We start from the raw sequence: 18,463 nt of genomic DNA on the forward strand, positions 1-18,463 counted from the left end.
TAATAAAAAATGTAACTTCTGGTCTTAAAACTAAGCTTAGAAATGTGACCACTAGAGGTTACTGGGGAAGCAGTACAACACACCTGTCAGACCACAACAAATTATCACCCTTTTGTTTTTATCTCTCTTTCACCTTTATTCTCTTTTCTTTTTTTCCCCAGATTCTCTGAGCCTCTCAACCAAGGAAGATACAAACGGTAAAGCCATACTGATGAAATCATGAAGACTTCTAGTGGATATTGAATGAAATAATACAATTCTCTCAACAAGAGGCCAACATTGGCAGTGATCATTCCAGAATGTCTCCCCACATTTTGCTGATGGGTTCTGGGCTATGAAGTTGAGTGATCTCTGGGGCGCCATTATTTCTTCATATGCACTTAGGTTCACAACATCGGATACCTTCTAAGGGCTTATTCTCACACTTCTTACATCACAAATGCTATGGAGCATGAAGCTATATGCTGGCATCAGGAACTCCTGGCATCATGTATCAATATGACGCCAGAAGAGCTGAAAGTTTTTAAAAAAATTTGGGACTTCATTTTCTCCTGTATCATTTCTGAAAACATATATTTATTCTCTATTACGCAAATTAACCTTGAGTTGTCCACTATAAAAAGGATTCATTAAGGTGTTTTCTGGTATCTCTAAGCATGCCTACAAATTTATTACAGTACATTCTTACTTTTAGCTGTATTATCCGTAACAACCTACATAGCAGAGCAAACTATAATGAAAGTCTGAGGACCATAGCTGGGCTACTTGACCTAGTACCTCAACAGGTTACTTTCCATGGGGACAAGAAGATAAAAACATTCACTACTTAAACTCTTCCCCCCTTCTCTTTTAAAAAAAATAAATTAATAATAATAATAATAATAATAATAATAATAATAATAATAATAATAATAAAAATTGGCAGCAAGGGGTGCCACCTACCTGTGTGGTCAAGCTCAGCCACCACTTCACCACTCCCTGTCTCATACTGGTCTCCTTAGTTCCTTTTACTTCACTTCAGCTCAGCCAATCAGTGAGTGAGGCAGGACATTGCTGCAGCCACTAATTGGCTGAATAGGCAGTTCCTGTGGTCTTGTGATGTCACAGAAACTGTGAGATTGAGGAGACCAGTGGGACACAGGGAACAGTTATGTGGCAGCTATGCTGGACTGGGATGGGCGAGTGGCACTTGTTTGTTATGTTTGTTGAGCAATTTTATTTTATTTATTTATTTTAGGTATCATACTTTAAAACAATACTTACCTGTATTCAGGTCCAGCCTCTTTAAGGCAGTTTATTTTGTCTTGTGCTGGTTGTAAAAAAAGATGGATGCATTGACCCACGTGCTGGCCGGGACTTCATGTGTTTGGTCTTTTATTTTCAACATGCACAAAACTAAAGAAATTTAAGAGACTAGACCTGGATTTCAGATAGGTATAGCTTTGTTTTATAGCATGCTAACTTAAAAAAAAAAAAGAACAACCGTCGTCAGAGAAGATTGTCCCAGTCAGTACTGCATTATGGCCAGATGATCTTCACTGCCGCTGAATTCGTATGTGGACGCTCCCATGCGCCCGCATCCAAATTCCACCCTGCACACAATGGAGCTTGCGGCTGCTATTTAGTGAATAGTGGCCGCAGAAAACTGACATGTCAGTTTCTTGCGGTGCCACTAGGGGTCCCGGCCGAAGCATATACTATGTGTATACACTTTGGCCAGGATTTCCTCAGATGCAGCACTACGTTAGTACCGTAGTAATCATAGCTGTGATCAACAACGGCCGTGATCACTACAGTACTTTTGTAGTGTGAACATAGCCTTATATCACATCTATTGTTGACTTTTCTCCTCTTTTCTCACAATGTATAATTATAAAATATTCTATTATGCATATGACTATATCATAACATGTATCTTTCTTATCTCTGTAGTTTGTAATACTAGAACCATGTATTTTGCTCTAATCATCGGGATGGTTATCGGTTATAGTCTCACTGTTAGCCTCATTATTGTTGGATCGTATTTCTGTTTGATGAAACGCAGGGAAAAAACAGGAACAGGTAAGAAATCATATGTTCCTACATACTGTATAACTCTACTGGCCTCACTCTAAATAAAATGTAGCATATTTGCTGGGAGTGCTTATACAAGTATGCTATATTTAGGATATGTTCACACTAAGAAACAGGCGAGAAATTGAAGAGGAAAGTTTTCTGCTTGAAATTTCCTTTTTCAGCTCTGCTGCAATAGGCACGGAATACAAGCAGAATTTGAGCGGAATCCAAGTGGAATCCAAGCGGAAAACATAAATTCAAAGCCTCAATGACTTCTATGGGATTTATCTTGCGGAATCCCCCAAAAGGATTTACATGTCCGAAAGCAGATCTGTGGCGGAAAATTCTGTGCGTAAATTCCGCCGTGTGGACAACAAAACGGAAATCCCCCGCAACACAATGGGACATTGCTCTGTACATATTTTACATCCGGAATTTTAAGCAGAATATGCATAAAATCAAGGGTTGATTTCGCTTGAAATTCCTCCTCTATTCCTCAGTGTGAACATACCTTTATAGTTGAAGAAGGGGTAAAGACAGTGAGGACACCTTCTGTGTTACAATAATTATGTTGGAGGTTAATTATCTTTATTATTTAAAAAAAAAATAATAATAAAAAAAATCCACTTACTAAATTTTTTTTTTTTTTTTCGTTAAAGTAAATGGATCTCCTGACCCCAAGACACAGGAAACAGAATCCACATATGAGGTAAGATCTGTTAAATATCATTACTACTTTACAGTACTTTACATTAGTGGTAAATTTTTGTAAGAAAGATAGTCATGCAACATAAATGAGTTAATAATTCACATTTACAATATGTCTATTGGCATAATTTGGTAGATGTTCCTTTACATTTTCACACAGAGACAGTAAAGGGCATAAAAGTTTATCAGCACAATTTTTCCATTTTCAGGAAAGTTAACATATATTTTATTGAGGGGCTAGTTAATTTCTTAAGCAATTTTTAGAGATCTAGAAAGCGATTAAAAGAAAGGCTGGATGGCACTCTATGGTAAGTGTGATGGTGCACATGGAGAGGAACACAATCCCGGTCACATAGTATTCAAGTGAATACTGGCACTCACCAAAGTAATTGCTCAATATTTATTAACCTTCACATATCCAATAAAAATAAGAATGCAGAACACATTTTGCCAACCGCCTCTATCGACTGCTTGTTGATAAGGCACGTTATAGAGGCGGTTGCCGAAACGCCTTCTGCATTCTTATTGTTATTGGATATGTGAAGCTGAATAAAGATTGAGGAATTACTTCGGTGAGTGCCGGGATTTGCTTGACTACTGTATGCTAGAAAGCTTCATAAATTACCTTATTTTAAAAACGGAACCTCTAAAGTCTGTTACTCCTCTAGGTGGTTCGTAGGATTCAAATCTACATCAGGGAAAAAAATTAAAAAACTTTTAAATTGCAAATATTCAATATTTGAATCCATTTTTTTCTGACACAGAAAAATGTCATCCAATATCTATTACTAGGCATGAGCGCAGCTCGAGCATGCTGGAAAATGTGGATACAGCCATAGGTGTGCCCGAGTTGCATTAATATCTATTTATTACCCCAAATCTGCAGTTTTTAGAAATATCCCACGTGTGGCCATAGTGCAATGACTGACGGCACACAGGTTTGGGTTTGCAAAGGAGGCGAGGTTCCAAATCGTAAGGGGTGTCTTATGGTTTGGCACCTCAGCTCCTTTGCAATTCCAACCCTGTGTGCCATCAGTCATTGCACTATGGCCACACAGTAAAAACAATCTTTGAAACTATGCCCCTAAAGGAATTTATACGTGTTGTACCTATCGTACCTATTGACGCACATGTTTAATAAAATACATTGGAATTTGGCCTCAAACCCCGCCCCACCCGCCCCACCCTCCCCAATAATATATAGTTATAGCTTAATTTTTGAAAGCAAACCAAGACAATTAGCAACCCAAAATTATTTACTTGATTTCTCCTGATTCCAGCAGTACCCCATATGTGACCATAAACTGGGAATGAAGGGAGACCCATTTTGCATATTTCCCCTTTAAGCTGTATATTGTTTGGCTCTATGTTCTGGATATTGCAGACAGTGATATATTTAGCTTCTGATCCTGTTTCTTTTCATTAATATTTTTTCCTTAGGAATTAAAAGGCCAAGAAATGGAAGTTTACTCCGACATTATGGAGACGTCTAATATTTCCCTTTCTGTTAAATAGAAGCATATGCTATAGTGTTATATAGAGACCGTCACCATATACATCTATCCCTAACCCCAATGCAATCTGTATGTAATGTAACCTCAATTACACAAGATCATTTCAGAGTCGATCAATTAGAAAAGGAAACGTGTACATTTGGAAAATTCTAAGCACTATAACTGTGGTATATAATCTTCTAGACCATTACTCTCTAACTTTACAGCTTTAGCATGACTTAAAGCGACTCTGTACTGGCACCTTGCCGATACTCACGCCGTGCTCGGTCCGGGGGTCGGCCTCTTTCTCGGTGCCGGTATTTAGAGGAAAAAACTTTTATCAATGCAGTGGGGCGGGCAGTCAAACTGGCCCTGATGCCCTAGGCCTGTGATGCCTCCCTCCCCTCCACCATGCAGTCCAGAGGTGCCGCAAACCTAGGTCACTGATGCTCTAAGCCACGACAGTTTGACTGCCCATCGCACGGCATTGATTAAAGTGTTTTTTCCTCTAAATTAGGATACAGGCTGACCTCCAAACTGGGCACGGCGTGAGGAGCTCTACAACGTGGTATTGGCGGTTTGGGGGCGGCACGGAGCCTGTACAGAATCGATTAATTTCCTAGCATTCTCCAATAGCCATAGAGTATTGATGGAAGTCTTTTCTTTTTCTGCTCATTCTGTATATTGCTCAGTTATCAGTTAGGAATTCATTACAGTCATGTAACCTGCACCAGTCTCTTCATGTAATATTCTATACTTATTGTGGAGAAGAATAACACACAGGGCATTGAGTCATTAGTGTCATGCTTTCTCTATATACAGTTATATGAATGTGATTTACAACTTGCAGAACCTTCCTGGTCCTATAGATGGAGTCCGAGAACTCAAAAGATTGTAATTATCTGACTTCAATGTAAGGCTAAGTTCACACAACGTATCTTTTCGTAAAAGCATGGTTGTTGTTGCAATCGGCAACAATGGCCGTACTTTTAACGAAAAGATACGTTGCCTTATGTTCTATGGAATCACTCGCGGCACGGTAGAAAACTGACATGTCAGTTTTCTGCGTCCGCTATTCAGTTAATAGCGCCCGCAGAAAACCCTGTCAGTGCACACTGTGGAGTGAGCGGCTGCGGCCGTACACTCCATAGTGTGCAGTGGGGAGTTCTGATGCGGGTGCCCACGGATACGTCCGCATTAGAACTCTGCGGCTGCAGTACCGGCCGGGATGACCTTTTCAGACCCTGCCGGGTCATGAAATGGCCGGTCTCTTACTGTGTGTTAACATACCCTGAAGCTGTATGAGGACTTGTTTTCTGTGGGACAATTTGTAGCTTTTTAATAACGACACTTTTTATTTTACAATGTATTGTATTACAAAATAAATTTAAAAAATGCAATTTTGTATGGTTTCTATTTTTCACCTTTTTCATTGTTGTGGAGTTTACTGAAAGCTAAAAAGGACATTATCTTTACTCTGAGGGTCAGTATAACTACAACTAGTGATCAGTATACCATTTCAGAATGGAAAACTACAAAAAATTTAGTGATCTGCTTCAGCGGTTGCAGTAGAAGAGCAGTGGTCTTCCTCTATGGTTAGCAGTAACAACTTTTTGCTTCCGGCCAGTAAACACTCTCTGACCAATATGCATCCTGCTTAGTACATAGTTTCTATGGTGCCCTAGTGCAAGAGCCGTGACACGAGATCTTTCCCAGACCCCCCCCTGCACTGTACCTTATAGCTGGAGGATGTTGCAGAAGTCTGAACGGGTGCCGATGTTACACAAGCATGAGGAATGTGAGCCAACATAATGGAATGGCCTACAAATGTGGATAACAATTACCGTATCTCAACTCTTCCACTGTGCTTCTTCTCAGGTATAAAGGTGTAAGAGAAGTGTGAACCCAGAGTGTTCAAACCATGATTCTGTTAGAGCAAAAGGGTTGGAAATGAGTAGAAGAAAGTAATAAAAGGTGTAAAAAATTAACTGTGGAGAGTTGGTTTCACTGACCAAGACTCACGGCTCATGGCTATCATAACCCGTCTATTACTGGGCGAGGACACAAAGTGACACGACCATTACTACAGGTCCCAGTTAAGGGTAAGAGTTTACCTTTAGGTTCTAACAAGTTGAGGCAGAGCACATTGGCGTAATTCTCTTCTCCAATTCACTGACTTAAGACTGAAGGTCCTCAAGGGACTCAAGGTTGGGGAATAAAAGAATAGCCGCTCAGCATGGATAGGTCATTGGTCCCTTTTTTAATGCTACTCACACCCTAGGTGTACTAGCCTGACATGGCTTGCAAGCAGGAACAAAAGGTCAGCTTTTTTGCAAGAACCAGCATGGGACCCTGGCCAGATGGCCTGGCTCTGGGAAGACACTCATTGCCCCAAGGCTTTTGCAAGACAGACACAGAAAACCAACACTGGACTAGTCTGGAACTAACTACTAGACCTCACTTACTCTTCACCTTTACTTAAAGATTTTTTGAAGGTTTTATTTATTTTTTATTATTTTATTAGTAGAGAGGAACCTGGGGAGACAGGAGAGTATCCTTTTTAGAGTCGGCAAGCCAACTCTCATCTGGTGACAGACAGGAGAGACTTGTGCCCAGGCATGCACAATATTAACCCTTTCATAGTTCCTTTAGCTGTGCTTTACTGGAAATAGAAAATACTCAGTGACATTTAGTGACCAAAATTCAGAATGACACCTTCAGCCCATGTTACACTTTATAACACATGTAACTTCAATGCCGACCTACATATATTCAGAACCAGCAGTGGCACATGGGTTCTGGGATGCAGCAGATATATTGAATCTCTATTGTTTAATAAGGTATTCTAAACTAGAAAACCCCTTTAAATATCATACATCCTTTCTATAACATGTACAGTACATGTGTAGAGTAATATATCTCAGCTATTCTTCACACTTAGCAGGACATAGCACAATGTGTGTTCCCTTTTGTGATATACAACACCCTGCAACATTTCTGACATTTTCTCTGATTCTTGAAGGCATCTTATGAGAAACTATATTTAGATTGCTGAGATACAGAAACATAGTAATGTGGCAATACAGTTCCCAGTATATAATGAGAAATACCATAAAGAGGAAGGCATATACCGTAATTCTGTATATTTATGATTTATGTTATGGTCAGAGGAATTCTGTCCCGTCCCCCCCGTCCCCCTTCTTTTTTTTTTTTTTTTTTTGACACGTTGTACTTTATGATAGTGATTAGTTTTGGTTGATTAATTGTACTTTTTTATCATGGGGTAGTGAGCTATTGACCCCTACAGAGGTTTCATAGATTTTATTAGAATTTGGCCAGCCGTAAAAAAAAATATACGGTTTCAGCTACTTGGGGGGGTGGGGGGGTCTCCAGAGACTGTTTTTTTGTTTTTTTTTTTGTAGTTGTTTTTTTGGCTAGTACATTGCTTTAATAACTTTATATTACTATGTGATATAACTGCATATAAATAAATGTATCATTTTTTTATTTACATATTTACTTTTTTTGATTGACAGCAGTAACCAACGTTTGTGTCAGGAACTGCAGGGCTATCTAAGCCCTTTATCTGATCACTGTAGAGGGGTTGCCGTACACACCAAGATTGTGTCTGGGTACTGTATAAAAATAATATACAGTAGATTGGGGGAATAGAACCCTGCTATGTAATGGATTGGGCAGCAGTGCTAGTACAGGGACCGGGGATTAGATAGCCCTGCAGTTCCCAACGTAAATACTAGTGGCAGCAGAGGGGGCCTTGTTGCACCTTACAGGTGACAAATCAATAGAAATCCACACAGTGTGTAAATTGAAAAAAATAATACACCTATTTTAAAGGGAACCTGTCACCCCCCGTGTCAGCCCGGCCGCCACTTGGTGAAGACCCATATACTTACCCTTCCATGAAGTCCCGCTCCTGAATATGGTCCCACCGCCAAGAAATCCCCGTCCGAAGCCTCTCGCGCGCGCTCACCAGAGATGAGCCTGGCGCCCATAGAGAATGATGGCTCCAGACATTCTCTATGGACGTCGGACTCATCTCTGGTGAGGGCGTGGGGCTTCCGATGGGGATTTCTCGGCGGCGGGACCATATCCAGGAGCGGGACTTCATGGAAGGGTAAGTATATGGGTCTGCACTGGGGGTCGGCCGGGCTCTTCCTCCGACACGGGGGGGGGGGGGGGGGGTGACAGGTTATCTTTAATAAAGTTATAGCACAAAGTAATATAAAGTTTATTAAAACAATATATTAGTAACTTTAGTCTCTGGAGTATCCTTTTAAATTTTTAAATTTTTATTTATTTTTTCAAAGGAAAGAGGAGAAAATGAACCCCAAAATTTATGTGTCAGTGCCTCATCTGTAACCACAAACAGGGCTCGGAAGGGAAGGAGTGCCATTTTTCCTGTGTAGTAAAGGTTTAGCTTAAACCGTTCTTGTGCCCCTTGCACATTTGCACTGCCTCCCATTGTATCAGTACAGCGGAAACGCCGAGAAGTGACTTCATTTTAGACATTACGCCCTCAAAGAAATCGTCTAACGGTGATGGGAGCATTTAGACCCTGCAGGTGTTGAAGGAAAGTTTTAACATTGGGCCATGAAAGTGAAAAATGCACATTAAGGCTATGTTCACACAACGAGAAAGTATGGCCGTGGTTGCAATCGGCAACAACGGCCGTACTTTGTACGCCTAGGAACGGCGCATGCTCTTCCATAAGATCCCATCCGGAGCATTTACACATCGTATACGCTCCGGCCGGGATCCCAAACGGCACCGCAAACAACTGACATATCAGTTTGCTGCGGCCGCAATAAAGTGAATTGCGGTCGCAGAAAGCTCTGTCAGTTCACACAATGAAGCGAGCGGCTCTGTCCGCTTGCTTCATTGTGTGCTGTGAGGAGTTCTGAAGCGGGCGTGCGCTGATGCGCCCGCATTAGAACACTATGGCCGGAAAGATCATCTGCAGTACCAGCCGGAATGATCTTTTCAGAGACCGGCCACAGCGTGACCTGTCTGGGTCACGGAACGGCCGGTCTCATACGCCATGTTAACATGGCCTAAGACTACGTTCACACGTAGCAAAAGTGGCGGAATTCCTGGAATGCCGCCAGCCTCCCTGTCATAATGATAGTCCATGGGAGGCTCACGGGGCTCCTCTCTCAGCGCTGAAGAATGTATATAAAAATATATACACATATTTTTATTTTTAAATGGGAAAGAGGGTGATTATCTTTAATTCCAGGCAAGGCCATGACTATTAGTTTTTATGGTATCCCATGCTTGAGCATCATGGAGGTTACATACATACTAAGCAGGAATTTGAGTTTCTATTCATGTTGTAGCTTTTCATTTAACTAAATCTAACAATAGATCCATGAGTTATAAATTCTTGTTTAAAAAGAAATAGAGGAAGTGAAAAAAATAAATAACCATAAGCAATACGTGTAAGAGCTCAGTGGTGAGAAAACCCAGAGAAGCCTTTTGAGAAGCTGTCAGTGTGGAGGTGACAGCACAGAGGGGCAGCCAGTGCCGCCAGGGATTATACTATACAAGGTGAGTGCTGACTGTTCTTTACCTGTATATATGGACTATAGAGGCTTCTATATGTTAAAAGGGAATCTAATACTGAACACTGATAAATTGTATCAATCTAAGGTCATGTGCACACACAGTGTTTCGGTCATTATTATTGTCAGTGGAAGATGTTCTGTGTTTTTGACCTTCTTCTAGTTTTAGAAAACAAACAAAGATTTTATTGTGTGTGAACATAACCAAGTGTACAAGTGGTATTCAGTTTAGTGTTGCTAGTACACATGAATCCATCGAGCTTAGACTCTTCTGGATTGTATGATGTGTAATGGACTGCGGTGAGGTGTTCGATGCACTTAAAAAGACTTTACTTGTGGTTAAGTTGCAACCGGGTCCCACATGAAGAGCATATGCAAAAGAGAAGGTTGTGGCTTGGAAGCTACAAGGCACTAACTCGGATATATGCCGAGACAGATGTGAGTGTTACAAGAGAGTCCTTGAGTAAACGATAACTTTCTGACCTTGCCAATTTTCACAGCTGGCGCCATTTTGTGTCGATGATGTCTTCACAGTCTTAACTGTGAGACATCAGCAGATAACAGCTTGCTTAGCTCCAATTGGGAACTCTCGGGACCTGCGACTGGCGGGAGATTCAAACAGAGACAAGAGTGAGGGTAAGTGTAATAAATGTGTTTGTCTCTTTTTTTTTTGTGCTGAGCTCTGGAGCCAGGGCCGGCATCAGCACAGGGCTTACTTGGGCAAGTGCCGGGGCCCACAGTGCCTCTAGGGGCCCAGAGAGGGAGAGGGGCCCAGTGTTCTGATATTCAGCCTGCTCGCTGTACTGCAGGGTAAGTGGCCTGAACATCAGAAGACAGAGAAGGAGCAGGACCTGTCATCGTCCTGCAGAGAGAGGGGGATGAAGGACCTGATCACATGACCTGCAGGTTCTCAATACTACAGTCTGGATATCAGCCGTGCAAAGAGGGAGGGAGACTGAGTGTTGAGTATGTGTGTGTTTGTGTGTGTGTGTGTGTCAGTCAATGAATGTGTGCGTGTCAGTCAGTAATGTGTGTGTCAGTTAGTAAGTGTGTATGTGTGTTTGTGTGTCAGTCAGTAACGTGTGTCAGTCAGTAATGTGTGTGTATGTGTGTGTGTCAGTAATGTGTGTGTGTCAGTAAGTAAGTGTGTATGTGTGTTTGTGTGTCAGTCAGTAATGTGTGTCAGTAAATGTGTGTGTCAGTCAGTAAATGTGTGTGTGTGTCAGTCAGTAAATAAAAGGTGCAACAGCAACCCACAGTTTTTTTCTGTTGAATGTGGGGTGTGTGGCTACCTCCTGTTGGCCTGCACTCCACCCATGTCCCAAGGCTGCTATAAAAGATCATTTGGTTCCTATCTGCCCAGTTGTAGCTTATTCAGCCCAGGAGAGGCCATTGCTAGTGTGAAAATGCTAGAGTAGGGACCATGTCTCGAGGACGCCTTAATGTGGCGACATGGTACACTCTGTCTGATCAAATAGTTTGCTAAGATCCTCACTTAAAAAAAAAATAATAATAATTTTTAATATCTACAGAGTAGGTGTTTGCCGTGTGTACGCTGGGAGGAGTATATACGGTAAGCCCTTCCACCTGTGGGTTGCTGTTGCACCTTTTGTTTTTTGTCTGTACTTAAGCCACAAGCAGCGTACAACTTGCAGTGTGAACAGAATCATAGATGTGCTGCCGAAATTTCCCTTTCTTTCTGTTGAATGTGGGGGGTGGGGGGTGTGGCTACCTCCTGTTGGCCTGCACTCCACCCATGTCCCAAGGCTGCTATAAATGAGATCATTTGGTTCCTATCTGCCCAGTTGTAGGCTTATTAAAGCCCAGGAGAAGCCATTACTAGTGTGAAAATGCTAGAGTAGGGACCATGTCTCGAGGACGCCTTAATGTGGCGACATGGTACACTCTGTTTGATCAAATAGTTTGCTAAGATCCTCACTTTTCTAAAAAAAAAAAAAAAAAAAAAATTAATTTTTAATATCTACAGAGTAGGTGTTTGCCACGTGTACGCTGGGAGGAGTATATACGGTAGGCCCTTGCACCTGTGGGTTGCTGTTTCACCTTTTGTTTTTTGTCTGTACTTAAACCACAAGCAGCGTGCAACTTGCAGTGTGAACAGATTCTTAGATCCCCAAATCTCCCTTTTTGTCAGTCAGTAAATGCCTGTGTGTGTGTGTGTGTGTCAGTCAGTAATGTGAGTGTGTCAGTCAGTAATGTGAGTGTGTTGGATAAATGAGGGGCCCACTGAGGCTCTGTCGCCCAAGGGCCCACAAAAAACTGGAGCTGACCCTGTCTGGAGTTGTCCTTAAGCTAAGGTGGCAACTGAAACATGATATTGGATGACTTAGTAGCAGCAGGTTAGTTAGTACTGGATCAGGTTTAGAGGCACCTAAAAGCAAAATGTTCTCATTGTTTTTGTATGACCTTCTCTCTCAGAAACTGGGTTGCTATTTACTGGAAAGTGACTGGACCCAAGGCATGTAAAGCCTGGCACTAAAGTCTACTCACCTCAAGGATGGTAGACAAACCCTTACTCTATTCCAGCCAGGGTCAGACAGTTCCATCCCCTGCTTAGAAAGTTCCATCCCCTGGAGAGATGGTTGGACTTAGCCAGGGCCGCCATCAGGAATTTCGGGGCCCCATACAACCAAAGTGTCTGGGCCCCCCACATTAATAAAAAAAAAAAAAAAAATTGTGTGTTGGCCCCACGCCTTGCTGGGAGGTATAATTTGGTTCAGATCAATTTTAGAGAACTGGCTCATATTCCCCATTTTCCCCAGTGGCTTAAAATGTAACCTCTGTTATACAGTTATAAAATTGTAGAAATTAAATGTGAACAAGGTGCAATTCAAATAGACACTTACTTGTATAGCTGCCTCTTGTGCTCTGTATGCAGTGCATTATATTCACCCCTGCAACGTACAATTTATAGCGTGTCTACAAGCCCAGCGGGGCTCATTATGATGGAGACTAAAACTTATACAAGAGTGGGGTTATTGAATTTCGAGGGTCTGGGGGGGGCTGTTTGATTTGTATATGTTCACCAATATCCCCCCCCCCCCCCCCGGTATGCTCACTAACATAGAATATGTTGATAAGGCTAATATAATGAGGCTGTTCCATGTTAGTGAGCATATACAAATCACCCCCCCCCCCAGGCAGACTAGTTTAGCTCACCCAAGCCAGTGATAGCGAATACATGGCGGTGAGAACGCTTTCTAGGAGATCCTGTTTGTGCAGCAGAGGTCTCTTTATCCTGCTCTGCATAGACCCTCGAAATTCAATAATCCCAGATGGGGCATTGCCGAGCACTCAGCAGCATTCTGAATACAGGGGAACCCCTACCCCACTCTTGTATAAGTTTTAGTCTCCATCATAATGAGCCCCGCTGGGCTTGTAGACACGCTATAAATTGTACGTTGCAAGGGTGAATATAATGCACTGCATACAGAGCACAAGAGGCAGCTATACAAGTAAGTGTCTATTTGAATTGCACCTTGTTCACATTTAATTTCTACAATTTTATAACTGTATAACAGAGGTTACATTTTAAGCCACTGGGGAAAATGGGGTATATGAGCCAGTTCTCTAGAATTGATCTCACACACAGACACCAGCACACATGTATACAGACACCAGCACACATGTATACAGACATACAGACACCAGCACACATGTATATACACATACAGACACCAGCACACCAGGGCACGATGAAGTTTGAACTTCTGCAACCTGGAGAAATCACCTGATATCACCTGCAGTCCTATGTAACACCACATAACACAGTGGTATCTCTGAGTACAGATAATGTAGTAGATTTCACCTGCAGTCCTATGTAACAGCACAGATAACACAGTGATACCTCTGAGTATAGATCATGTAGTAGATGTCACCTGCAGTCCTATGTAACAGCACAGATAACACAGTGATATCCCTCTGAGTACAGATAATGTAGATGTCACCTGCAGTCCTATGTAACACCACAGATAACACAGTGATATCTCTGAGTACAGATAATGTAGTAGTCACCTGCAGTCCTATGTAACACCACAGATAACACAGTGATATCTCTTGAGTACAGATAATGTAGTAGCTGTCACCTGCAGTCCTATGTAACACTACAGATAACACAGTGATATCTCTGAGTACAGATAATGTAGTAGTCACCTGCAGTCCTATGTAACACAACAGATATTGCAGTGATATCTCTGAGTACAGATAATGTAGTAGCTGTCACCTCGGGGCGCCCCTACTAAATGATGTTCTACAAAATAAGAAAAGTGTCATACAGTGACTCACCGGTGACGTCTTCTTTGATCTGAGGCGTCACTTTCCCTTTTCCTCTCCATCCGGCCCAGACCTCCATGATGATTCCTTCCAGATACGTTTCATCCCCTTAGAACCTGCGAGACAAACAATTTAGGCTCCGCACATTTCTAGCAACTTCCTTTCCTTTCTCCCTCCTGTCGGCTCCCATAGTAACTGCGCTGTGTGGGATGTCCCCTGTATGTAGGATCCCCTGCTGTGCCCCCTGTATGTAGGATTCCCAGCTGTGCCCCCATGAGCTAATAATGCCCCTAGAGGTGGCCCCCATGAACTAATAATGCCCCCAGAGGTACCCCCATGCACTAATAATGCCCCCAGAGATGCCCCCATGAGTTAATAATGCCCCCAGAGGTGCCCCCATATACTAATAATGCCCCCAGAGGTTCCCCCATGAGCTAATAATGCCCCCAGAGGTGCCCCATATACTAATAATGCCCCCAGAGGTGGCCCCATATACTAATAATGCCCCCAGAGGTGCCCCCATATACTAATAATGCCCCCAGAGGTGCCCCCATATACTAATAATGCCCCCAGAGGTGCCCCCATATACTAATAATGCCCCCAAAGGTGCCCCCATATACTAATAATGCCCCCAAAGGTGCCCCCATGAACTAATAATGCCCCCAGAGGTGCCCCCATGAACTAATAATGCCCCCAGAGGTGCCCCCCATATACTAATAATGCCCCCAGAGGTTCCCCCATGAGCTAATAATGCCCCCAGAGGTGCCCCCATATACTAATAATGCCCCCAGAGGTGCGCCCATACACTAATAATGCCCCCAGAGGTGCGCCCATACACTAATAATGCCCCCAGAGGTGCCCCCATACACTAATAATGCCCCCAGAGGTGCGCCCATACACTAATAATGCCCCCAGAGGTGCCCCCATATACCAATAATGCCCCCAGAGGTGCCCCCATACACCAATAATGCCCCCAGAGGTGCCCCCATACACCAATAATGCCCCCAGAGGTGGCCCCATATACTAATAATGCCCCCAGAGGTGCCCCCATACACTAATAATGCCCCCATACACCAATAATGCCCCCAGAGGTGGCCCCATATACTAATAATGCCCCCAGAGGTGCCCCCATACACCAATAATGCCCCCATACACCAATAATGCCCCCAGAGGTGCCCCCATACACTAATAATGCCCCCAGAGGTGCCCCCGTAGACCAATAATGCCCCCAGAGGTGCCCCCATACACTAATAATGTCCCCAGAGGTGCCCCCATACACTAATAATGCCCCCAGAGGTGCCCCCATACACTAATAATGCCCCCAGAGGTGCCCCCATACACTAATAATGCCCCCAGAGGTGCCCCCATACACTAATAATGCCCCCAGAGGTGCTCCCATACACTAATAATGCCCCCAGAGGTGCCCCCATACACTAATAATGCCCCCAGAGGTGCCCCCATATACTAATACTGCCCCCAGAGGTGCCCCCATACACTAATAATGCCCCCAGAGGTGCCCCCATACACTAATAATGCCCCCAGAGGTGCCCCCATATACTAATAATGCCCCCAAAGGTGCCCCCATACACTAATAATGCCCCCAGAGGTGCCCCCATACACTAATAATGCCCCCAGAGGTGCCCCCATACACTAATAATGCCCCCAGAGGTGCCCCCATACACTAATAATGCCCCCAGAGGTGCCCCTAAAAAAAACAAACATCCTACTCACCTAATCCGCGCTGTGCAGGCAGCAGCTCTTCCTCCTCCTCTTCGGGCTCCATCTTGCGAGCCGCAGGGACGGGACTTCCGGCAGACGTGATGACGTCACATCATCACGCCTGCCGGAGGGGCACATGACCACGACCCGGCCTCCCATAGGCTGCTGGTATGAAGTGCCGGCAGCCTATGGGAGAGAATACAGGAGGAGGACGCTGACAGGTCCTTCTCCTGTATTCTGATCGCTTTGATGTTCCGCCCGCTGTGCGGGCGGAACATTAAAGCGATCAGTGCATCCCGAGAAGCTGCGCGGCCGCAGCTTTTCGGGATGCTCAAAAACAGTTGGCAAGGGGGGCCGTGCGGGCCCCCCTAGCGTAGCGGTCGGGGGGCGGCGGCCGGCGGGCCCGCCGGGCCCCCCCCCGTGTCTCTTAGGGTCCGGGCCCCATACGGCAGTACCACTTGTACTGCCCTATCGGCGGCCCTGGACTTAGCTCCGCTAAGCATTGTGAAAGGGTAAATATAGGAGACTCCTTACATTGAAGTTACCAGTAGAAGGGTCATGGGACCACTGGGTGCAGCAAATATACAAGTTTTGACTCTTGCACTTTCAATTTATATCAGTGCCCTAAAATGTTCTGTCATTTATTTGAATTGAATTTACTCCTAAATAAACCAGGACAGAGACACAATGTAAAATCTTATTTGTTCTATAGAATCCACAATTCAAACTTGATCTCAGTATCAGGATGGGGCAGATTAATCCCAGCAGCATGTGGGTCAGTCTTGTGGTTATCCTCCCTCTCTTATGGAAAGGTGAGTACAATATACTGATATCCTGGGGATATACATCTGATGTGTAATGATATGATCGAGTAATGAAGGTGTGATATAGATGTTACTAATTGGCAGAGTTTTGCAGAGTTCTCATCCAAAAAGGCCACTTTTCTGTTTGAAATCCTGCAGTCTAAGGGCTTATTCCCATGCTATGTGCAGACTGCGTAAGAGACACAGGTCACAGAACGGCCGGTCTCTGCAAGGATCATCCCAGCTATGGTTTATAGCTTGTACACTTATCTATATATTAACTTTACTTAATTTAACCTTCATTACATTATCATAGAAGTTTTATGAGGATGATTTCTTACATGTAAAATCTGATACAGTAAGTAATAACATCATCCTTTATCCTCCTACAGGTATCACATGTCAGGTCCATAATGCTCCGGCCTATACTATCCAAGTGTCTCCTAGTGTCAGTGTCCAGGAGGGTCTCTGTATCACCATTCCTTGTAACTTTACTGCTGATAATAGAAAGACATTCAGCAATTCCTATGGATACTGGAGACGGATGCCTCTCCTTCCAGAATATATTGTGGCCACTAATGATAAATCCAGTGATGTGAAGAAACCAAACTTCTATCTGACGGGAAATCCGAATACTGGAGACTGCACCCTGACCATAACTGATGCCGGGAGGGAAGATGAGGGGACGTTTTACTTTAGATTTGAAGAAAGCAAAGACAGTAGAGTGAAATATAGTTATTACAGAAAAATAACAACCACTATCACAGTGACTGGTAAGTGTGAGCTATGTGCAGGATCCTGCAGTAACATCAATTATCACTGGGCTCTATATATATATATATATATATATATATATATATATATATATATATATATATATAGAGAGAGAGAGAGAGAGAGAGAGAGAGAGAGAGAGACCCCAGTGATAATTGATAGGCTTTACATCTCATATATCATTAACAGAAGCTAAAAGAAGACGCAAAACCTTATGAAGCAGAAGTGATGATCTGCAGAGAAGGATTTCACAGAATAGCATTTATAGACTTTGGTGGAACTTAGCCCCTTCCTTATAGTATATTGGATAATAATTAGAGATTAGCGAAACAAATCCGGAGAATCAAAATTCTCTGCGAGACGCACAGTCAATTCACTTTTTTTGCAAAGCAAATTCCCGCCAATTCGTTAAGAAAATTTGCAAAAAACAAAATGGCGGCCGCAAATGCTGCCTGGAGCGTCATTGGGCGGGAGAAAGAAAATAACCAGAATCCCTAGCACCCGTCCAATCAGCTGCAGGCCCCTCTGTGATTTCAGCACCTCCCCCTCTATATAAGGAGGTTCTGTAATGGAGGTGGCCAGTCAGCTGTGTGTGGAGGAGAGAGCGGGATGGCAGCAGGCAGTTACAGCAGAGCAGGGAGAGACTAACAGAGCAACATAGTGACAGAGAGGAGAGATTAACAAAGCGACATAGGGACAGAGAGGAGAGACTAACAGAGCAACATAGGGACAGAGAGGAGAGACTAACAAAGCGACATAGGGACAGAGAGGAGAGACTAACAGAGCAACATAGGGACAGAGAGGAGAGACTAACAAAGCAACATAGGGACAAAGAGGAGAGACTAACAGAGCAACATAGGGGCAGAGAGGAGAGACTAACAGAGCAACATAGGAACAGAGAGGAGAGGAATGGCAGAAATTGGATGATTGACTATTTTTAAAATTGTGATTTTTCCAATTTTTTTACACTTTTACAACAACATGCTTTAACAAATTTGTCCTTCTGTAATAGTTCCAGTTTTTCAGTGACTAGAGTTTT

The 18,463-nt window shown here is 43.3% G+C and overlaps 1 protein-coding gene across 1 annotated transcript in view; it reads left to right on the forward strand.

The window, feature by feature from the left end:
- LOC138769751 (sialic acid-binding Ig-like lectin 13) overlaps window positions 1–18,463 on the forward strand; it is a 55,765-nt gene that overhangs the window by 14,858 nt on the left and 22,444 nt on the right. The window contains exon 4 of the mRNA XM_069948395.1: window positions 14,488–14,499. Within this exon, the coding sequence (XP_069804496.1) occupies window positions 14,488–14,499 (12 nt within the window). The remainder of the gene's footprint in view (window positions 1–14,487; window positions 14,500–18,463) is intronic.

Source organism: Dendropsophus ebraccatus, chromosome 12, assembly GCF_027789765.1.
Source record: "Dendropsophus ebraccatus isolate aDenEbr1 chromosome 12, aDenEbr1.pat, whole genome shotgun sequence".
Lineage (NCBI taxonomy): Eukaryota > Metazoa > Chordata > Amphibia > Anura > Hylidae > Dendropsophus > Dendropsophus ebraccatus.